This window comes from Bolinopsis microptera, chromosome 6, assembly GCF_026151205.1.
Source record: "Bolinopsis microptera isolate Bmic1 chromosome 6, MBARI_Bmic_1.0, whole genome shotgun sequence".
In the NCBI taxonomy this organism is placed as follows: Eukaryota; Metazoa; Ctenophora; class Tentaculata; order Lobata; family Bolinopsidae; genus Bolinopsis; species Bolinopsis microptera.
The window spans coordinates 18,985,576-19,009,817 of record NC_087077.1 but is presented as its reverse complement, the minus strand read 5'-3'; the positions used below and the strand labels follow the sequence as shown (position 1 = coordinate 19,009,817).

General features: G+C 41.2%; 3 protein-coding genes across 4 annotated transcripts in view; all 3 read left to right on the top strand.

Annotated features, from left to right (window-relative positions):
* Positions 1-1,625, top strand: part of LOC134817654 (glutamine--tRNA ligase-like) — a 49,559-nt gene extending 47,934 nt beyond the window's left edge. Inside the window, exon 9 of the mRNA XM_063826909.1 lies at positions 1,063-1,625. Within this exon, the coding sequence (XP_063682979.1) occupies positions 1,063-1,269 (207 nt within the window). The 3' untranslated portion in view covers positions 1,270-1,625. The remainder of the gene's footprint in view (positions 1-1,062) is intronic.
* Positions 1,626-1,722: 97 nt separating this feature from the next.
* On the top strand, positions 1,723-18,251 carry LOC134817659 (dnaJ homolog subfamily B member 7-like). Of its 2 annotated transcripts, XM_063826916.1 has the most exons (10): positions 1,723-2,011; positions 2,472-2,613; positions 3,224-3,342; positions 3,834-3,922; positions 8,489-8,645; positions 8,843-8,956; positions 9,088-9,201; positions 17,273-17,428; positions 17,552-17,641; positions 17,812-18,251. In XM_063826916.1, the coding sequence occupies exons 1-10, from the start codon at positions 1,968-1,970 to the stop codon at positions 17,924-17,926; spliced, it is 1,140 nt and encodes a 379-aa protein (XP_063682986.1). In that variant the 5' UTR covers positions 1,723-1,967; the 3' UTR covers positions 17,927-18,251. The 2 variants fall into 2 exon arrangements, with proteins under 2 accessions (XP_063682986.1, XP_063682987.1); XM_063826917.1 differs by lacking the exon at positions 9,088-9,201 and having other exon boundaries at positions 1,724-2,011.
* Positions 18,252-18,412: 161 nt separating this feature from the next.
* Positions 18,413-24,116, top strand: LOC134817665 (dnaJ homolog subfamily C member 4-like). The gene is made up of 5 exons (XM_063826926.1): positions 18,413-18,556; positions 18,725-18,824; positions 19,082-19,257; positions 23,312-23,488; positions 23,622-24,116. The coding sequence occupies exons 1-5, from the start codon at positions 18,501-18,503 to the stop codon at positions 23,740-23,742; spliced, it is 630 nt and encodes a 209-aa protein (XP_063682996.1). The 5' UTR covers positions 18,413-18,500; the 3' UTR covers positions 23,743-24,116.
* Positions 24,117-24,242: the final 126 nt, after the last annotated feature.

Genomic DNA, 24,242 nt, shown 5'->3' with positions numbered 1-24,242 from the left:
TACCCTGTAAAGTTTGAAAATTAGGCTTAAGGAAAGGAAATTTAGCAATAAGAAATGATATTTAAAGAAATTGTAACATATTTGTAGCAGGTTTTGATGCTAATTTTTTGATAAAATTCAGAAATTACATCCAACAATGTGAATATGTGACACTGACGATAGCGGATATTAAGACGCTGTATAAATGCCGCGGAGCGTGTAAATAAAATAGGCTTTCAGGAAATGATTTTAGAAATCAAAAAATTACAGCTTTCATAAATATGGGTTCATTCCGCGGAAGCCAGCCTAACTATGTGCGTACTTGATTTTTATATTTTCCCTGCTCCAGAACCTAATTATTCCTGTAAACCTGCCGCCCCAAAAACTATGTGCGTACCTGATATTTTTATTTTCCCTGCTCCAGATCCTAATTATTCTTGTAAACCTGCCGCCCCAAAAACTATGTGCGTACCTGATATTTTTATTTTCCCTGCTCCAGATCCTAATTATTCCTGTAAACCTGCCGCCCCAAAAACTATGTGCGTACCTGATATTTTTATTTTCCCTGCCCCAGATCCTAATTATTCCTGTAAACCTGCCGACCCAAAAACTATGCGCGTACTTGATATTTTTTCTTTTCCCTGCCCCAGATCCTAATTATTCCTGTAAACCTGCCGACCCAAAAACTATGCGCGTACTTGATATTTTTTCTTTTCCCTGCCCCAGATCCTAATTATTCCTGTAAACCTGCCGACCCAAAAACTATGCGCGTACTTGATATTTTTTCTTTTCCCTGCCCCAGATCCTAATTATTCCTGTAAACCTACCGCCCCAAAAACGCTGTAACACGGAGACTTGTCAATGACCACCTATATGGCAAAAATCCAAAATTCTTGTTATTTATTCTCTCATAATTTGGCATTTGCATTCTTGACGGCTTCTATTCGCAATAACCAATGGCCAAAATGGTGAAAAATACAATTTTCACTCCAAAAGTTGATGGCAAAATTGAGGAAAAAAGTCGATTACTTCTTTTCCATCAGTAACATTCCTAGTTCCTAAAAAATGTTTCTTAATTGCCAGGTTCCCGGAGGATTCCTCACGGACGTAAACACGGCCTCCCTAAAAACCCACTCCGCCTACCTAGAATCCCGCGTGTCGGGCAGTACCGAGCACACTTCATATCAGTTCGAGAGAATAGGGTACTACACTGTGGACCAGGATTCTACTAGCGGTAAACTGGTCTTTAACAACACCGTGTCTTTGAGGGAGGACAGTGGCAAGAGCTAATCTTATTGTTTAAGTTATAGTGCCGTGATATATTATCATTGATAGGTTTTTATTTAGTTTAGTTGATAAATTATTGGTTTTGCAACAAAATTAGGGATTTCTTTATTTATAGTATTGATTATGATGTCGTGCATATAATACATATATACCTTCTTGGATGGCTTAGGTATGTCCTGGTGGCATTTTCTTACTAACACTATTGAGACCTCATCTTTTTAATTTATTTTAGTGATTTTTCTTAATAATTGATAGATTTAGAAGAGGATCCGTTACATGGAGTTACGTTGTAGGTCACATTTTCATCCGCAATTTCAATTTTGATATTGTATTACTTGATTTTCCCCTTTTTCGCATGTGTCATCAAGTTACTCAGAACAAGTAACCTAAATTTTATAATTACAAGATGTCTTAGCCATATCAAATTCTAATTGTATTTGAACTACACTTCTCTAACATAAACCTCACTATAGGACTAGAATGTAAAGAACCAACCAGTACAATCTGAACTAAACCCAGCCGCCAGACTAACCAACAAACCGCTAGTTTTCTTCAGGATAATCTCACCTAAACGTACATTGATTGTCTCTACACGAAGCGGCCCTCGGCTAGAACTGGTGATCTGATCTCAACCTCTGATAGTACACGTGCAGTCTTTCTTAGCACTTTAAATATCGCTTGGAGATCAGGCCGGTAATTTTATGTTACTGCGGGCTATACCGATTGTGCGACCAATCTGCGTCAGGTAATTTGGAAATCTCATTTCTTTGATTTGTTTATATGCGTTCAGTTATCATACCACTGTGATGTTTTGGGTCAATATTTTTAACAATAAAGGCATTTGGTGTCTTATCTTTTATGAAATTTAAAATTCACCACGGAAATTAAAACTTTAAGTTTACCGGTGTAACTTAATGAACCTTATCGGTATTTGAGGGGGTTCATTAGGCGTTCATCTATCTAGAACTTAAGGTGTTTAGCTATGTGTTACGGACTTGATTCCTAGCCAGATTTTTTAATTTCTTTCCCCTGTGCTTAGTGAGTATGATTTCGGGTTGTAAAATCTATATATAGATTTCTCAACCCGAAAGATATATCATTAATACGGACGGAACTAATGCAAAGTACCAAAGTCTTAGGACATACGATATTTAGGAAATTGTAAAATTATTCCTCCAAATAAATGTCAAGTCCTACCCTAACAGATGTATAACCCACTACGAAGTATTGGACATACCTAAAACAGCAACAAAATCTGACATCAAGAAGGCGTACCTAGAGAAAGCTAAAGAATGCCATCCTGATCTTAACCCCGATAATGAAAAAGCAGCTGTTAAATTTCAGGAGGTTTGTCTCGATATTGATTGAAGTTTTATCCGCTAAATTCGAAAGTGTAGAACGACTACTAGTACTCCTAAAAGTCGCTGGAATAATTTGTTTTGTTATTTGTTACTTGTTAGTGACATCCTTTCTTTCCGGTCTTAAAGAGTCAAACCGTACGTGTTATTTCATATTTCCCAGACAATTTTTCTCGGACAAGTTTCATAATGCCCTAACTATTATATAATTATATTAATCATATGAATTGTTTTTGTTTCTTTGAGGCGGCCTCCTTTTTTCATTTTACAATTCCGTAATCAAATTGTAAAATTATGGATTGAGACAACATTATTTAATGTTATTACGTTATTAACGTAGAAGATTGCATGTCTATAACATCATGTCTTTTAACGTAAGGAAAGACGATACCTTCTTAATACTGCAATTTATGGTCTTTTGAGAAGTGTTATTAGATATATATTTCAATCACCCTTCGAATTTAGCTGTCCGATTTTTGCGAAGACTACGCAGAATTCCAAGTAACTATAAAATACAAACCCTGCTTGTTACACATACCAAGGAACGTTAAAAATTCCTGAACTAACAATACCTACTATAACCCGGGCCTATTTACCAGATACAAGAAGCGCACGATGTGCTGATAAACTCTAAACTACGTGCACAGTACAACCACAACATGAACCAGGAGAGTTACTACGGCACTCAGAGGACACACAAACCAGAAGACGGTTCTAGGTCAGTGTTCTGTCTCCCTACAAACTTACCTCCTGACCTTTCACTACAAATCCAGGATATCTTTCTTTAACTTGTTGATTGTTTAAGGGGACAGGGGGGGGGGGGGGGGGGGGGAGTCTTTATTTTCAAAATCAAATAAAACATTTTCTAAGGCCTATCTTAAAATTCTGATCGAACAGAATCTCTTAAATGGTCCTTAGAACATATCCTGAAAGTTTCAAGGTGATTCCTCAAACAATGTAGGAGATTTTTAGAATCGATTTTCAGGGCGCGCGATCGAAAATTGCTCGCGCAATACAATTACACATGAGCGCTGACCTTTGACCGGCGATAACTTCGGAACAATATTTTTCCATGGGACCAAAAGCAGCTGATAGATATCACTCCTCTCTATTAGAAACAACTATAAAATCAATTTCGAGAGAAATTTCATAAAGCACCCCCCCCCCCCCTGTCCCCTTAACTTCAATTTAATGATCAATGATCATCAGGAAAAGCAACGTCAGGACGCATGGTGTAAATAACCAGTACAACAGGAGAAGAAATAACGAGTTTCACGATAATCACCGTGTTAATCGAGGTAATGCAACCTTCAGCCAACACGATTAACTAAGATCAATACGATATGTACAATTAATTAATGAGTCGCAGGGTATTGAAAAGAAAAATCGAAGATTTATGTGAATCGTTATCAAGGTCACAGATTAATTCGAAAAAATATTGATGCGAGAATATCGTATCGTTTCACAAGCCTGTAAATATGATTTAGTTGGATTAAAATCCATCGAAGCTTAACCACAAATCTAATTATGATCTCTTCTTAAAAAGAGATTTTTCCTTTGTTGTAGTGCTTCTATAACATTTCGCGATTTCGTCAATACATCACAATCGTTTTTGTGATAATATGCACAAAATATCTGCACCATTTTTTGATTGGTACCCTTTTCAATGACGTCACGACCCCTACCAGCTAAGTTAAATGATACAATAATTAATTTTTGCTGAAAGTTTGCTTTCGGGAATGAGGTTTGTAGTTGAAACGCGAAATGAAAATTGCAGCAGAATTTGATTAATTCCAATTTGGGGTAAAGGGAGAAAGCGCCGGAAACATTTGCAAAATATTCGTACAGAAATAACTCTCCAATGAGACAAGATAATTGAGATAAGATAATTGAGATAAGATAATTGAAGCAATTTGTAAGCAAGCTCCGGAAATGTTTTGGAATTAAACGAGTGTCTTCTAGAAATCAAGTACGATATTTGCAGGGGGGGGGGGGCAAGTGGATATTTGTAGATATTTGGATAATGTCATCCACTTTTTTCGTGAATTATCCATTACAATAATCTACAAATATCTACATTTATCTACAAAAAATGTATATCTCAAATATGTGCCCAGAAATTCTACTGAATTTTTGGAGATAAATGTATAAATTTGTAGAATTTGTAGAATTTTCGTGAATTATCCATTGACAATAATCTACAAATATCTACATTTATCTACAAAAAATGTAATCTCAAATATGTGCCCAGAAATTCTACTGAATTTTTGGAGATAAATGTATAAATTTGTAGAATGTCATCCACTTTTTTCGTGGATTATCCACTCTACATTAATCTACAAATATCTACAAATATCCACTTGGCCCCCCCCCCCCCCCCCCCCTTTGCAGCCGTTATGCCAATTTGTATAGCTATGGACAATTATTTGAAAATATTTTGCAATGAAGTATTTAAAGTTCAAAATTCTCGAATCCCTGTGGAATCCCGTGCAGGAAACCCATCCTGATGTTTTAATCTTATAGATAACCACAGTTTAGTAAGGGGAAAAGTGGCACTCCGTTGGATTTGAATGTTCACAAGGATTTCTCAACGGAATATGGTAGTTAAGACCCCTACGAACATAATTAGACTTGTTGCCAATTTTGTATCTCAACAGAAACACCACTTTTACCACTTTTTACCACCTTTGTACCACCTGTCTGGTTTGCCAAATATCTTTAGTTGTGAACGTCGTAAAAGGCTGCAAATTAACCTAGAATGTTTATCTTATCAAGGAGTAAAACTTTTGTGTGAAAAATTTTTACATTGGACAATCAGCTAATTGGATAATTACCAATTAGTTAATCACCAAAAAAAGTGAAAATTTTTTATTGGCTCAAAATGATTGAAATCGTTTGAAACACGGAGAAATGTAGTTTTTAGAAAAACTTCAAAAATTTTTCACTTAAAAATTTTTTTCGAGACTTGGAAAAAAGTTTGAAAATTTAAAAATATTTTTTTCCGCCAAAAGTGATCGAATTGCATGAAACGTGGATAAAAATGCTTTGCAGAAAAACTTCGAAGATTTTGAGATAGGGGAATACTAAAATCATCAATATTTGAAGTTGGAGTTCAGTAAATCTCGACATATTTTAGTAATTAGGAATAGCTTAGCGGAAAGGGCTGAACCTGAAAAAGGTTAACCACACAATATTAGAGTTTCATAACTAATTACAATACAGCTTTATCAAATTCCACATAAAGAAACAGCACAAAAGGACCATTTAAGATCGAACCGATTTTACCTGCTGTACTATCATTTTATTGATTTCAATGATCAAAACCTCTGTACCGTCAATCTTGCCAATCTATACCGGGTATCTGAATGTACCGGACCTCTTATTTACCTCTATAATTAGACCCAGTTGTGCAAGAAATGCGATTTCTCACAGGGGTTTCTTTTAACTGTGCACTTTTTGTCACTCTCGCAACTCGCAAGAGGCCCGGTATTATAGGGGGGTATAGGAAGCGAGTGTAAATATACCTTCCATCATCCACTGTGGCTTTTTTGTATTGTGAATGCGCATGCCGCTTCGTTTGCTATGCCAGATACCTCGAATAACCCCCATATGTCATTGCCAGGGTCGGGATAGAGCTGGAGATAGCATTGAAAAGTTGCTAGAAATAGCTAGATTTAGAGTAAACTGGTGGTAGCTGGGTGGTGCTAGCATGGATGTAGCAGAACGTAGCTACACGGGGTTTCATTGGAGTTGGTTATTTTAATGGCCAAAGAGTGCCGGAACTAAAGTTACTTAAGATTGCAGTTGAGGGGCAGTGTAAACCACGGTGTAGTCAGGGACACAGAGCTACAGTGCAGGAGTACTGCAAGTGCAAAAGAACAGTGCAAGTGATACAGTATGCAACAGTAAAACGCCGAAGAAGGAGATAAGATTGTGGCTGCAGAGGAGGAGAGGAGCTGGAACCTGATTTTGTTTGGGTTGAAAGAAGAGTAGGAAGAAGAGTTTCCTGCTCTGGTAACTGCATTTTTGGAAGAGGTGGGGTGAGAACTTATTTTCAAGCGACAAGGGTGGGCTGGAAGCAACCAGGTACAGCTATCCGACCTATTAAGATCACCGTCCTGAGCTTAACAGCCTTTCATCAGAATCTGATGAAAACAGAGAGACTGACCCACCCTTTTTAGATTGATTGATCAAAGTGAGTCTCTTTAGCCCTCTTCTTCTTTAGAGCTTTAGGTTAGTGATCAAACTCTTCGCTACTCGCTCTTCACTGGATCTATCAGGACAGATTCACATCTTTTTAGGTCTCAACCAGCCTTAGTTTTCCTGTTTTCATCATGTAGTACGTTCTGCTACCTCCATTTTAGCACCACCCAGCTTCCATCAGTTCACTCTAAGTCTAGCTTCGTCGGCGTTTTACTGTTGCAGACTGTATCACTTGCACTGTTCTATTGCACTTGCAGTACTCCTGCACTGTAGCTCTGTGTCCCTGACTACACCGTGGTTTACACTGCCCCTCAACTGCAATCTTAAGTAACTTTAGTTCCGGCACTCTTTGGCCATTAAAATAACCAACTCCAATGAAACCCCGTGTAGCTACGTTCTGCTACATCCATGCTAGCACCACCCAGCTACCACCAGTTTACTCTAAATCTAGCTATTTCTAGCAACTTTTCAATGCTATCTCCAGCTCTATCCCGACCCTGGCAATGACATATGGGGGTTATTCGAGGTATCTGGCATAGCAAACGAAGCGGCATGCGCATTCACAATACAAAAAAGCCACAGTGGGGGCACAGTGGATGATGGAAGGTATATTTACACTCGCTTCCTATACCCCCCTATAATACCGGGCCTCTTGCGAGTTGCGAGAGTGACAAAAAGTGCACAGTTAAAAGAAACCCCTGTGAGAAATCGCATTTCTTGCACAACTGGGTCTAATTATAGAGGTAAATAAGAGGTCCGGTACATTCAGATACCCGGTATAGATTGGCAAGATTGACGGTACAGAGGTTTTGATCATTGAAATCAATAAAATGATAGTACAGCAGGTAAAATCGGTTCGATCTTAAATGGTCCTTTTGTGCTGTTTCTTTATGTGGAATTTGTGGAATAAAAGCTGTATTGTAATTAGTTATGAAACTCTAATATTGTGTGGTTAACCTTTTTCAGGTTCGGCCCTTTCCGCTAAGCTATTCCTAATTACTAAAATATGTCGAGATTTACTGAACTCCAACTTCAAATATTGATGATTTTAGTATTCCCCAATCTCAAAATCTTCGAAGTTTTTCTGCAAAGCATTTTTATCCACGTTTCATGCAATTCGATCACTTTTGGCGGAATAAAAATATTTTTAAATTTTCAAGTCTCGAAAAAAATTTTTAAGTGAAAAATTTTTGAAGTTTTTCTAAAAACTACATTTCTCCGTGTTTCAAACGATTTCAATCATTTTGAGCCAATAAAAAATTTTCACTTTTTTTGGTGATTAACTAATTGGTAATTATCCAATTAGCTGATTGTCCAATGTAAAAATTTTTCACACAAAAGTTTTACTCCTTGATAAGATAAACATTCTAGGTTAATTTGCAGCCTTTTACGACGTTCACAACTAAAGATATTTGGCAAACCAGACAGGTGGTACAAAGGTGGTAAAAAGTGGTAAAAGTGGTGTTTCTGTTGAGATACAAAATTGGCAACAAGTCTAATTATGTTCGTAGGGGTCTTAACTACCATATTCCGTTGAGAAATCCTTGTGAACATTCAAATCCAACGGAACCCTTAAATCGACCACTTTTCCCCTTACTAGTTACCAGGGCTCTCATAAAACTATTCCTAACATTCCAACCAACATAACTAAAATTGTACAGATAACTACAGTTACCCGGGCAACCAGAAGGACTTTTACACGGACCCCTACTCCTCGGTCCTTAGCCGGAGTATAGCTGACCAGACACACTACGTGTACATGTTAGGACTGGGAGTTGTGGGGATCTTCTTGTATGGTATTGTCAGCTTGGTTAACGGGTGAGTACTCACTTTAACATTGAGTTATCTGGTGTGGACTGTGGAGTGTTTGTTAATCTAATTCATGTGGTATGCGAACAAGCATTTTTTCCGGCGTTCCAGCAAAAAATAAATCATCGCGATTTTTCTTGGATGAGTGCAGAATGCAGATGAATAAGATTATGATAATGCGGTTACATTGACGTCAACATGTTCAGGGTCAAGGAGGAAGTGAACGATGGAAGGCACGGTAAATACAAAATGGTTGAGAACCAGTTTGCAAATGCAAAAGCTAGGATGAATAATTCTGAAGGCTTCTGGTCCAAATTTAGGTAAAATTACATTTTGTTGATCTAGTTTTTTTTTGATAACTCTTTTAAAACAAGTCCTGTTTTATCTACCTAAGCCATCCTCACGGGCACACATCCGGCTGAACATGAGCTTCATTAGTTGAATATTGCAGCAAAGTAGATTACCCAAAAAGAGAAACCAAGAGCCTGTCAGAACCACGCCGTTACGCCTACAGCGCTGGGCAGGATCAAGCAATTAGGGATCTTTCGCAGGCAACAAAATTACCGTCAGTACCAAACGTTTTCTATAATATGTCTATACCACAAGGACAAAAGGAAATCACGGCACGTGCGGAATCGCGATTTTTCCCATTCTCCGCGACAAATCGCGATTATTTCAGTTCTCCACGAAAAATTACGAATTTTCCTTTAAATCTGAGTGCCAAGTATTATATGGAACCAATCACATCCACAGCCTTCCGAATGTATGTACCGACTTCAGAAGCTCATAACGATCAGGGTAGCATGAAACATGTATGAACATATTGTAATGAACAAGAGTTAGATTCCAGAAAAACTTTGAAAAAATTCGACTTAGAAAATTTATGGTCCGAGTAATTCTCGATACGAGAAGGTACTACTACTACTTACTAGGTACGGACTTCAGAAAACCGAACAAAATATGTTAGGCTCATAATGATCAGGGTAGCATGAAACATGTATGAACATGTAATGAACAAGAGTTAGATTCCAGAAAAACTTTGAAAAAATTCGACTTAGAAAATTTATGGTCCGAGTAATTCTCGATACGAGAAGGTACTACTACTACTTACTAGGTACGGACTTCAGAAAACCGAACAAAATATGTTAGGCTCATAATGATCAGGGTAGCATGAACCGTGGAAAAATTGGTTATCCACTTAGAAAACTTAGACATAAAAACTTATACCACTAGACATAAGTTGACCACTAGACATAAAGTTAACCACTAGACACCCCAATTAATGTCTGGAAAACTGCAAACATTCAGAAAACGATACCTAGAGGCATGAGGCCCTCTTATGAATATGAACAAAGGCAAATATGCGGAAATAACATAATACGTATGTGATGTAAAAGGTGTTAGGCATAAGATTAGTTAGCAGTTAATCTGTTAAAATGTTAAGTGATATTTGGAACAATGACCAATTGTTAAGACGATTAATCTACCTTATCGGACCTTATTTGGACGGACATTAATTGAACGCTGGAGGCCTTAAAGTTCATCTTAATGTCCGTTCAAATAAAGTCCGTTCATTTAAGGTCCGTCCAAGTTAAAGTCCTTTGAATTTTTTTCAAAAATTCGAACTTTTTGTCCAGAATATGACAACTATGAGAACTTTATTGCATATTGTGCCGTAAGTTAACGACGGAAAGGTTCTCCTTGGTCTGCCGGAGGCACAGAAAACTCTACTAGTATATGATGTTTTCAAGGGGCACTTTGCGGAAAAAGTCAACGAAATTATGGCACTCAACAACATACTAACATAGTTCATGAGCTAGTCCCCGCCAACATTACAAACTTGTTCAAGCTTCTACATATATTACGGTAAATCGTGTTGCCAAGGACATTGTCTATTAGACGAGACTAAAGAGTTTCTCCAATATAAAATTGATTTATAGATTGCAACGGCCCTTTAAGGGGGGAGGGGGGGCAAATGGGTATTTTTTTGTGAAACTTGATTTCGAGAGTTGACCAACAAACTAGGACCAGTGACCGAACTTTTGAGGGGGTCCCGGACCCCAACCGCCAAACGGTACCCGCGGGGCAGCCACGCCCATATTTGGTCCAAATTAGGCCGAATTTATCCAAATACCCTGAACATGCCCCATACCCATATTTTAGGTGCTCTACTTGTAGCTAGTGGTATCCTGAACTATGAAATTTCATCAAGATTGGACGAAAAAATGACTGAGTTATGAGCAAAAAACCATATGCCCATATTTGGTCATACGCACCAAATTTGGTAGATTTCGTCCCATAAATTAGGTAAATATCAATATTTTTGAATGAAACTTACTTTATATGAAAGGTACGCCTAAACTATGTATTCTCTGTAAGTTATAGCTTTATATCTGTTTAAATGTGGATACTAAGGCGAAAAAACCACAAAAAATAAACTAAATTGCCCCCCCCCCCCCCCCCCCCCTTAAGCGCTTGGTACATCGACTTTAATTCTATTTTAAGTCTATATAATTATCTGCACCCGGGGGTCTTCCGCGAAACAATCTTTGTCCAACTTACGAACTAACATACGAAGATTTTGCATTTATAATGCGTATCTGTATCCATGAAACACAGTTATGATCATTTGACTTCCTTAAGTTACGAACTTTGGCGTGCAGTTACGAACTACCAAATTTTTCGCCTTAAGTCCACAAATAATTAGTAATGTGACACTTCTAATGAGTTTTTTTCTACTTAACTGTTTACGAACTTCTTAAGTTCGTGCGTAACATGATAGAAATGGGATTAGTTCGTAAGTACGGGTTGGGGTGTACTTACGATCAAAATATTAGTTCTTAAGTCAGAAAAATACTCATTATTCTCAGGCTGACGTAGTCAATCAATACAATTCTATCCCAAACAAATTTGGATTATAACGTGAACGTATGTTTCAACATTTTTAATCAGAGTAAATAAAAGGTAATGATTCTACAATAGAATCGTAAAATTAAGATTAGCATTATTGGTATTAGATAGGGTATTATACTATCGTCATGCTATTATTATAACTAAAACATTTATACAATATACATGCATATAATAACTTTCACTTAAAATACGTATCTGTAATCAATTTCCGGGTCATGAACCCCATTAACAAGCTGTTATTTGACGGCTGCGAATTAGGTCCCTGTCTCGCAGCTGCCTCCCGAGCCTCATTTTCTTCTCGTATGTCGTCCTCAATATCAGCTGCGATCGGGAAAGGAATGTTCCGATTCCTGCAGTAATTATGAAGGACGACACACGACATAATGATCTGGCAAAACATCTCAACGTCGAATGGAATGGCACCACCAGATTGCTTGCAGGTGCATCTGAATCGGGACTTGAGTGTTCCTATCGCTCTCTCGATAGTACATCGACATTTCTTGTGATGTTTGTTAAACATCATCTCACCAGCTGAAGTTGGATCCAAATATGGAATCATCATGTGGGGGCGGAGTTCATACCCCGAATCTCCAATAAGCCATCCTTTATAATTCCTAGGCTGACTCAACAAGAAATCGTCCATGCGCTCTTTAAGCCCACAATTTTTCCAGATGGTCTTGTCGTTGACCGATCCAGGCCATTTTACAAAGGCATCGAGAAATCTAAGATTGGCATCACATACCAACTGAATATTCATGTAATGTCCATCGGGCTTCCGCCCAACGTAAATATCTTCGTTTACAGGGGGAGCTTTTATTTTGATTTGTGTCCCATCGACAGCCCCTAGACACGCAGGGAACTTTCCATAATCAACGAAGCCTTTCTTCGTCATTGCTACATTTTCTGGTCCAAAATCGTATCGAACGTCCTCCGATCCTAGACTAGACAGTGCCACAGAGACATTCTTTATGCATTTGTAAATTGATCCATGGGACAAATGAAAATCTCCAGTGTTTTTTAGGCTCATGATGGAGTTACCAGTAGCGTAATAGCGTAACGCTACCAAGAGCTGTACATCTATAGGAAGTCCACCGTTAGTTGATCTCTTAACAGCCGGATGCTCCTGAATCCTCTCGGCAAAGTGCTGTAGACCTTCTTTATCCAACCGATACTGGTCGATGAAATCTGGGTTTGATATTCCTGCCAGGTAGGATGAGACATCGCACTGTTGTCGAGGGTTCGAATATGGTCTGTAGTTAGTCATTTTTGCAGCGTTTTCTCGCCACCAAGTGAAGTGCAATGGAAACATATCTGAAGTGAACTATACGTGAAGTGAGTTCACATTTTAAAAGTGGAATTTTGAACATCTAAAATGGTACGGCAGTATTTATGTCCATTTCACATGTTACGTATTATGTACGGTAAATCCTCACAGCCACTGTCAGCTATAAGTAAACACTAGAATTAATAAACTATAAGTATAAGGATGAAATTAGATTGGAAACATTACGAAGTTACAAGGTTTGTTTGACTAAACTGTTTGCCCACAAATGAAATTTAAAACGGTGGTCGGTGGCCAAAAGGTATCCTTTTGGATATTTTTATAGTGATCAGAATCTGTTCCACGTATTCGTTTTGATATTTTACTGTTAACTTAAGCTCTCTGTGATTAAAAACCTTGTTTGATATGCAATCGGATAACGAAGCATCGCAATCGTTGGAGTATGACTGTGTAATTTCGCCTCAACAAAGTCAAACTGTCTCAAACATTGCACGCACATTGAAGGACCAACCCAAAGGAAAAGGAAAACAAATAAAAAGAAAACGTAAGAACTCTAGCGTTCAAGATGAAGATCTTAAACCTGCAAAACAGAGTAGTAGAGCACGCAATTTCACCGAAGATGAAACGTGTCTCATTGTAGAAGAGGGTAAAAAGTCGTTAAGGCTTCTCAAGGGACGATTTGGACCATCAGTCACAAACGATTTAAAGAAACGCAGATGGCAGGAGATCACTGACCTAGTGAATCAGCTGAACGGTCAAAACGACAGGACCGCGGACGCTACCAGAAAAAAGTTTCATGACGTGATGAACTCTGCAAGGTCAAAGCTAAGAGAACAAGTTCGAGATATAAAGAGGACGGGCGGAGGTCGGAGTACTGCACCAGCAATGACTCCTTCGGAAGCTACGATTATCGATGTCATACCGGATAGCGTTATAAGTGGGTTAGACTGTGGGTTTGACAGTAACAGTAAGCCAGTGACCCCAAATCCGAAAGCAATCCCGCGAACTCCAATATCCCATGTGCTGAAACGGTCGACGCACATCTTGTTTAAGGACGGATATGACACTGATGATACGGAAATATCGTTCGATGATATTGCAGGTATTGCAAATTATTCTTGATTCTAACAACATGCCCAATCAATTATTTCTAAATGTCTAGAAATTGCAGAAGTTACGTTATGTCGATCCACCGATCACTTTAATCTCATTAATTGTCTTTAAAGACAACATTTTTTGTAAGGCTCGATTGAACAAAATTTCAGGAGATACAGTTAGAAATATGTCATCGTCTCCTGCAGACTCTGTGACAACAACACTACTGAACTCTACTCTGCGGATACCATTTGCAGATGATGACAACCCTATTGACCGTGACGATGATAATGATCCCGTTTTCGTAGTTGGACGTGGAATTGGTTCTGCTTTTAGTCCAAATGATTATTTTAGTCAGAGTGCTGATTTAGGTGCAAGTGCTAGTGATGGTGCTAATCAGAGTTCTGGCACAGATGCTAATGCTGGCACTAGTGCTGGTGCTGGTGCTGGTACTAGTGCTGGTGCTGGCACTAGTGCTGGTACTAGTGCTGGTACTAGTGCTGGTGCTGGTGCTGGTGCTGGTACTAGTGCTGGTGCTGGCACTAGTGCTGGTACTGGTGCTGGTGCTGGTACTAGTGCTGGTGCTGGTGCTGGTGCTGGTACTAGTGCTGGTGCTGGCTCTAGTGCTGGTGCTGGTGCTGGTGCTGGCACTAGTGCTGGTGCTGGTGCTGGTGCTGGTACTAGTGCTGGTGCTGGTGCTGGTACTAGTGCTGGTGCTGGTGCTGGTGCTGGTACTAGTGCTGGTGCTGGTACTAGTGCTGGTGCTGGTGCTGGTACTAGTGCTGGTGCTGGTGCTGGTGCTGGTGCTGGCACTAGTGCTGGTGCTGGTGCTGGTGCTGGTACTAGTGCTGGTGCTGGTGCTGGTACTAGTGCTGGTGCTGGTGCTGGTGCTGGTACTAGTGCTGGTGCTGGTGCTGGTGCTGGTGCTGGTGCTGGTGCTGGTACTAGTGCTGGTATAAATACTGGTGCTCGTTCTAATGCAGGTGCGGCAAGAGCGCCGCCAATTTCGAGTAACCGTACTGTTACTCGTGATGTCAGAAGAGCTGAGTAGAAACAATTGTTAGACCGGCAGGATACCATGAACGCGTATTTAAAACAGATCGTTCAGCTCATGAAACTGAAGCTACAGATGAAATATCCGCAAGGAAATTTCAATTTATAAATACATAGATATTCTTTATTATATACTTTGAAGCATGGGATGATAACATTATACCAGGACTATATTATATCAGGACTACTAAAAGTTTTACAATTTAACTATTCATTGTACATCGTTTTAAAAAATGAAAATGTTTATTCGTTGTATATAACCTATGCAATACAGAAAATAACACACAAAATAACACACAAAATAACACACAAACCTTAACAAAGGCAGAACCAAAATGTAGTAACCCCTGATCTCGATGCAAATTAGATTGCGAAGACAGCATTTTAAATTTGATACTTCCAAACAAGGAGCTCTGAGATCCCTTATTTGGTGGTAATTATCACACACGATGGTCCGCTAATTGTATCAATGATGAGAGACTAAGTTCGTAAACTCCGGTTCGCGGAAGACACTCTCTCTAATAATTTTCTCAAAGTTACGAAGTAATAGTTTCGTGGATGAACTTAGTGATAGTTCGTAAGCTGTTATTAATACGTAGGAACTTACGTACTATGTTACGAAGAATTTTCGCGGAAGACCCCCTGGGAATCAAAAACTGCAAAATCTTACAGCTTCGGGAAATTATATTACCACAATGATATCAGAGTTCAGACTACGCAATATGTAAGTCAACGAATAAAATCCCATGGAAAAAGCGCTCTTGGTGAATCGCTAATGAGAGCGGCAACTGGAAAAAGGACGGTCAAGCAAAACCCTTGCAAATCTGATCGAAGATATTCCCTCTAAGAGTTACTCCCAAGCTCCCACACTGTAAAACACTAAATCATGTCGAGTCCTAAATAATGGTGATCAGTGCAGACCAAACAGCAAAGCCAAAAAAAAGAAAAGGGGGGACCCCCAACCCATGTAGGCGTAGCTGAGACACCTCACAGCAAGTAGACGAAAGTGGCTCTTGCTTGTGAAAGGTGTATCAACTCCCCGCTTGGTTCATCTAGGCCTGATGGAGTTCTCTTCCAATTATTCAATTAGACAGTTATATATAGTATAGCCTTCTGAAGCAGCCCACAAGTGAGCCAGAAAGGAGGTTAACTTATTTTATTCCAGCTGTTGTGAGCCTAATGATCATTATAAAAGTCTGGAAATAGAGATCAAGTTTCTAGCTGACTCATTGAAACTGAAAAGACGTTGAAACTGGGATAAAAAACATTACACGAACGCCCAAAAAGATGAACCAATTGATATGAGCAACGTTTAAAATTTAACAGCGTTTTAACGTTGTATTTAATTTTAGATTGTGAATGAAAAGTTCTTAAACGTTTTATAGGCCAACGTTGGTTAATTTTAAAGGTTAATTTTTTAACGTTGAACTATTTCATGCACGAAAACCCATTTGATGAAGATGATATGCGATCATTTAACACCGAACATAATATAGACAAAAACTTATGAGGGTAAAGGAAATATTTTTACGAACATAATGATAATATGCCATAGGACTACCAGTGCTGCACGCGTGGTTAAAATCGTCGGCGGCGGCGTAATCGGCGTGAGGTCACGTGATTTCGCGGATTAAATTTTCCCCTAGAATAATGCCATGTGGAGAGCAATTTTTAACAGTTTTGAATTTAGTAGTGTATTGCTTAAACATGTGTAGATCAACGGGAAAATATCGGCATTAGCGATGACTCATGCCTGCTACAGTATCCACTCGTGTAGAAATGATATAGAAAATAATATGGTCTGAAATGTTGGATTTCGTTCAAAAATTCTTGCAAAAGATTACGAAACGGCGCATTCGGCGTATAAACAGGTTCACGCCCTGTACGCCGTTTGAAAACGGCGGCGGCGTGGCCGGAAAATAATTAGCGGCGGCGTGCAGCACTGAGGACTACTTGTTACAGAACCACGTGCCTAAGATTAAGAACAACTTGTTAACTTGAAGAACCGTGGAAATTTCTGCGAATTCGCCGCGATTTTCGAGAATTTCTCCGCGATTTCGCCTAGTTTGGCTTGTCGCGGCGCCGTGATTTTTGGCCTATATAATCGCGATTTTCTTTTGTTCTTGCTTTACCATTTCGAATATTGTTGCAAAAAATTGCAATTAACATCATATGCTTTTCATGACTACCTGCCGTCGATATCCCGCTCTGCGAACTTTAAACCAAATTTTTGGCAACTTGTGAACGATCCCTTCATTCCGCAAACAAAACTCTACCTAAACTCTTATTTCAGTATAAGCCCGAGATCATCAAAGCCAGTGAGCGACACTGTGAAGTATGTGTGGAGCGAAGAGAAAGGGAACCTGGTGAAGATGACCACACTCCCAGGACATGGAATGGGATTGAAAAAGAAATTTGATGAAACAATGCAGTCTAATCTCGGTCAAATGTTAGTCTGAACTCTGAGATTATATTTTATGCTTTTGGAGGATTACGGCTGGCTGCGATTCAAATTACCAATCTAAATTCCATTTTTGTTTGTTGATCGCCTTAAGTTTTAGTTACTTCTCAGAGAAGCGGAAGAAGAGGTGAAACCTGTGGTGGAAGAAGTTAAGAAAGCTGTAACTTTGGCTGAACTTGGGTTACTGAAAATTGAGATGAGGTACATTAATTACACCAGTTACCAGTTGGATGTTAATAATAACCTAGTGATTTAGAAATCATCGTTTGTCCCAATTCTAACGCCCAAAAATGCCCATACCTCGTTTTTCCTTATAATAATAAAATCACTCCGAGTGATTTTGACATGATCTTAATTAATTACCTTTTTAGCAAAAAGAGGTCTGAATATTTAGCCGCTAAAAAGGAATACAATGAGATACTAGAGGTTTTTACCGAAGAACAGAAGAAGAAAAAGTCAAAAAGCAGAAAACATGAAGTGATATGACCTATTCTATCTAATTCTAATCTTCTAGTTTCGACCCAAAACTAGGCCCTTCAATGATACTATAATGAAGTCAGAAATTCATTAGTTCAGAAACTCAGAAACTCTACAAAGGTTGACTAGCTCCGTAACGTGAATGTCATTGTAAACTGTAAACCAAGAAAGGTTTTTGTGGATGAATTTATTAAGTTTAAAGTATAGTTTATTTGATTGACTTTGACCGTGACCCCTAATCGAAGTCAGATAACTGCAGTCATTTTCATTTTTTGGTTTTATATTTATAAAGCATTCTGGATTGTTTAACTTTTAATTTGTAACAATATGCTAATCCGTAGTTTCACTCACATCTTATATTCATGGAGCATCCTAATATAAAGCTTGAAATGAACCTTGTAGAGTAGAAATTTGTTCTGTAGGCAGAATTGAAAAAGGAGATATTATTGCAATTGTTTATTGGACCAATTGCAATATAGTATTTATATCTACTTTAGATTAGTATATACGACTATATCTAGTTATGGTGTGATCCTGTTCTCTCTGAGGATAAGTAGACTCCCGCTGATTCTATCAGTATTAGATGATACGATACAGCCTTTGCAGGGGTTACTGTCGCCAAATATCCCAACAAATCAGGTGCAGTTATCATTTTACACTTTACAGCGCATAAGAGTTTTTAAAGGAATGTTGACATTTTGGTTTTAGAATTAGTAATCTCGGATTAAGTAGTTTATATTGTTTTCAGCCAGGATTTGGTTCAACCAATGCTTTTGTTCAATCATTTGATCTCTGTAATGGTTTCAGGTTGTTATCTAGCAGTCACAGTCATTATGAACGTTTGGATATTAAACGGGATGCATCGAAAAAGGATATAAAATCCGCTTACTTTACCAAAGCAAAGCAGGTATATTGGTAATGGTACGTCTGGGTATACTCATAATATCCATACAATCAAATAGAAACGGCACCAAGCGTTCTCAGGGTTTTATTTTTAAATGCAATTTTATTTTTTGGAATAGTTTCGAATTATGGTCAGCTTTCATTCAACCCCAAACATTGATAATGCTATAATGGTAAATACTATTAAACCCCTGCAAGGTTCGCACAACAATTTGACTACGAAAAACAAAGCAAGAAGATTTACAAAATACCTTATTTCAGTGTCACCCTGACCTTTACCCTGATAACCCTACCAAAGCAGAAGAATACCTCCACCTACAAGATTCCTACAACATTCTTATGTCTTCTGAATCCGACCCAAGCGATCACAGCACCCCTGCACCAATGGAAAATAGGACAGACTTTGCGCAGGAGATCGACAAAGAGTTTCTAAAGAGGTATTTATTCGCAAAAGCATACTTGCTGAGTTTTAGGGCTTGGAAACAGAAAATTGCAAGAATTCATCTAATTTATGTTATGACCTATATTTTGCACTCAATTCCACAGAAATTTCCGGGATAAAGCAGGAGCTCTCTATCCTTACCGTTAATTTTACCCCTGATATTGCAGGATTAAATAATTATACTGAATCTCACGTTACCTCCCCCCAGCGTCTGGAGAGACCCAATATCTCACGTTACCTCCCCCCAGCGTCTGGAGAGACCCAATATCTCACGTTACCTCCCCCCAGCGTCTGGAGAGACCCAATATCTCACGTTACCTCCCCCAGCGTCTGGAGAGTCCCAATATCTCACGTTACCTCCCCCCAGCGTCTGGAGAGACTCAATATCTCACGTTACCTCCCCCCAGCGTCTGGAGAGACCCAATATCTCACCTTACCTCCCCCCAGCGTCTGGAGAGACCCAATATCTCACGTTACCTCCCCCCAGCGTCTGGAGAGTCCCAATATCTCACGTTACCTCCCCCAGCGTCTGGAGAGTCCCAATATCTCACGTTACCTCCCCCCAGCGTCTGGAGAGACCCAATATCTCACGTTACCTCCCCCAGCGTCTGGAGAGACCCAATATCTCACGTTACCTCCCCCAGCGTCTGGAGAGTCCCAATATCTCACGTTACCTCCCCCAGCGTCTGGAGAGACCCAATATCTCACGTTACCTCCCCCAGCGTCTGGAGAGACCCAATATCTCACGTTACCTCCCCCAGCGTCTGGAGAGACCCAATATCTCACGTTACCTCCCCCCAGCGTCTGGAGAGACCCAATATCTCACGTTACCTCCCCCAGCGTCTGGAGAGACCCAATATCTCACGTTACCTCCCCCAGCGTCTGGAGAGACCCAATATCTCACGTTACCTCCCCCCAGCGTCTGGAGAGACCCAATATCTCACGTTACCTCCCCCAGCGTCTGGAAAGACCCAATATCTCACGTTACCTCCCCCCAGCGTCTGGAGAGACCCAATATCTCACGTTACCTCCCCCAGCGTCTGGAGAGACCCAATATCTCACGTTACCTCCCCCCAGCGTCTGGAGAGACTCAATATCTCACGCTACCTCCCCCAGCGTCTGGAGAGACCCAATATCTCACGTTACCTCCCCCAGCGTCTGGAGAGACCCAATATCTCACGTTACCTCCCCCAGCGTCTGGAGAGACTCAATATCTCACGTTACCTCCCCCAGCGTCTGGAGAGACCCAATATCTCACGTTACCTCCCCCAGCGTCTGGAGAGACCCAATATCTCACGTTACCTCCCCCCAGCGTCTGGAGAGACCCAATATCTCACGTTACCTCCCCCCAGCGTCTGGAGAGACCCAATATCTCACGTTACCTCCCCCCAGCGTCTGGAGAGACCCAATATCTCACGTTACCTCCCCCCAGCGTTTGGAGAGACCCAATATCTCACGTTACCTCCCCCCAGCGTCTGGAGAGACCCAATATCTCACGCTACCTCCCCCCAGCGTCTGGAGAGACCCAATATCTCACGTTACCTCCCCCCAGCGTCTGGAGAGACCCAATATCTCACGTTACCTCCCCCAGCGTCTGGAGAGACCCAATATCTCACGTTACCTCCCCCCAGCGTCTGGAGAGACCCAATATCTCATGTTACCTCCCCCCAGCGTCTGGAGAGACCCAATATCTCACGTTACCTCCCCCCAGCGTCTGGAGAGACCCAATATCTCACCTTACCTCCCCCAGCGTCTGGAGAGACCCAATATCTCACGTTACCTCCCCCCAGCGTCTGGAGAGACCCAATATCTCACCTTACCTCCCCCCAGCGTCTGGAGAGACCCAATATCTCACCTTACCTCCCCCAGCGTCTGGAAAGACCTAATATCTCACCTTACCTCCCCCAGCGCCTTGAGAGACCCAATATCTCACGTTACCTCCCCCCAGCGTCTGGAGAGACCCAATATCTCACGTTATCTCCCCCCAGCGTACGGAGAGACCCAATATCTCATGTTATCTCCCCCCAGCGTATGGAGAGACCCAATATCTCACGTTACCTCCCCCCAGCGTCTGGAGAGACCCAATATCTCACGTTACCTCCCCCCAGCGTCTGGAGAGACCCAATATCTCATGTTACCTCCCCCCAGCGTCTGGAGAGACCCAATATCTCACCTTACCTCCCCCAGCGTCTGGAGAGACCCAATATCTCACGTTACCTTCCCCCAGCGTCTGGAGAGACCCAATATCTCACGTTACCTCCCCCAGCGTCTGGAGAGACCCAATATCTCACGTTACCTCCCCCCAGCGTCTGGAGAGACCCAATATCTCACGTTACCTCCCCCCAGCGTCTGGAGAGACCCAATATCTCACGTTACCTCCCCCCAGCGTCTGGAGAGACCCAATATCTCACGTTACCTCCCCCCAGCGTCTGGAGAGACCCAATATTTCACGTTACCTCCCCCAGCGTCTGGAGAGACCCAATATCTCACGTTACCTCCCCCCAGCGTCTGGAGAGACCCAATATCTCACGTTACCTTCCCCCAGCGTCTGGAGAGACCCAATATCTCACGTTACCTCCCCCCAGCGTCTGGAGAGACCCAATATCTCACGTTACCTCCCCCCAGCGTCTGGAGAGACCCAATATCTCACCTTACCTCCCCCAGCGTCTGGAGAGACCCAATATCTCACCTTACCTCCCCCAGCGTCTGGAGAGACCCAATATCTCACGTTACCTCCCCCCAGCGTCTGGAGAGACCCAATATCTCACGTTACCTCCCCCCAGCGTCTGGAGAGACCCAATATCTCACGTTACCTCCCCCCAGCGTCTGGAGAGACCCAATATCTCACGTTACCTCCCCCCAGCGTCTGGAGAGACCCAATATCTCACGTTACCTCCCCCAGCGTCTGGAGAGACCCAATATCTCACCTTACCTCCCCCCAGCGTCTGGAGAGACCTAATATCTCACGTTACCTCCCCCCAGCGTCTGGAGAGACCCAATATCTCACGTTACCTCCCCCCTGCGTCTGGAGAGACCCAATATATCACCTTACCTCCCCCCAGCGTCTGGAGAGACCCAATATCTCACGTTACCTCCCCCCAGCGTCTGGAGAGACCCAATATCTCACGTTACCTCCCCCCTGCGTCTGGAGAGACCCAATATATCACCTTACCTCCCCCCAGCGTCTGGAGAGACCCAATATCTCACGTTACCTCCCCCCAGCGTCTGGAGAGACCCAATATCTCACGTTATCTCCCCCCAGCGTATGGAGAGACCCAATATCTCATGTTATCTCCCCCAGCGTCTGGAGAGACCCAATATCTCACGTTACTTCCCCCAGCGTATGGAGAGACCCAATATCTCATGTTATCTCCCCCAGCGTCTGGAGAGACCCAATATCTCACGTTACCTCCCCCAGCGTCTGGAGAGACCCAATATCTCACCTTACCTCCCCCCAGCGTCTGGAGAGACCTAATATCTCACGTTACCTCCCCCCAGCGTCTGGAGAGACCCAATATCTCACGTTACCTCCCCCCTGCGTCTGGAGAGACCCAATATATCACCTTACCTCCCCCCAGCGTCTGGAGAGACCCAATATCTCACGTTACCTCCCCCCAGCGTCTGGAGAGACCCAATATCTCACGTTATCTCCCCCCAGCGTATGGAGAGACCCAATATCTCATGTTATCTCCCCCAGCGTCTGGAGAGACCCAATATCTCACGTTACTTCCCCCAGCGTATGGAGAGACCCAATATCTCATGTTATCTCCCCCAGCGTCTGGAGAGACCCAATATCTCACGTTACTTCCCCCAGCGTATGGAGAGACCCAATATCTCATGTTATCTCCCCCAGCGTCTGGAGAGACCCAATATCTCACGTTACTTCCCCCAGCGTATGGAGAGACCCAATATCTCACGTTACCTCCCCCCAGCGTCTGGAGAGACCCAATATCTCACGTTACCTCCCCCAGCGTCTGGAGAGTCCCAATATCTCACGTTACCTCCCCCAGCGTCTGGAGAGACCCAATATCTCACGTTACCTCCCCCAGCGTCTGGAGAGACCCAATAGCACGTGATAAGACGGGACTACATCTCAACACCTCCCTCCTCAGTCCCTCCACCATATCCCATTATATCAACAAGTCCCTGAACGTGGTAGTGTGTGGCTGTGTTGCAGCGGTGGTTATGCTCGGCTTCTACCAGTACATGTTATGGGTCACCTCAGGGTAAGCATCTCTGCAGCTCTCATTTTAGTGAAGTTAGGTTAATGTAAGGAATATTCATTAACATTTGTGACTTGACACATTTTATATTTCCTACGTCACTTGAAAGTTAAAACTGATCCATGTTAAATTTTAGGGACGAGACAGAGGAGGAGAGAAGGAGAAGAGAAGAGCACGCCTACTATCGTAATCTAAATCAAAGTAGGGCTATCACACAGAGATTACCAGAATCTGTTCAGACACCTACAGAGCTTTGAATCCTTTATTTCCGTTTTAGGAACTCTGAAAGTGGCGTGGTCTATCAAGAACCTGACAAGATATGTTCAATTCTAGTTTCGAGTATCGACACATTACGAGCTGTTAAGAAACATTGTAATAAAAAGTTTTGGAACAATACATTTATAAAAGCAGAACATCGTTTATTTTATGTTTTATTGTAATTCAATTGGCAGTAATGTGGATTGAGGGTAGCAGATCTTGGTCACGTACCGTAATTTACTTTTTTATTTATGATCTCTGCGCGAGGTCAGATAATAACATTCATTTTGTGGTTTCATATTTATTAAACGTATTGGATTTTTAATTTTTGATTTACAAGTACCTGCTTTTTTAAAAATTTACAACCTGCTTCAATTATTAAAATTTTAATTTTACGAAATTTCATAAAAAATATTCATCAATGGGTTAGTAACCATTGGTTACTTATATTATAATATCAAAACATGCGAAAGATGAATATTCATTATTCGAATAGTTT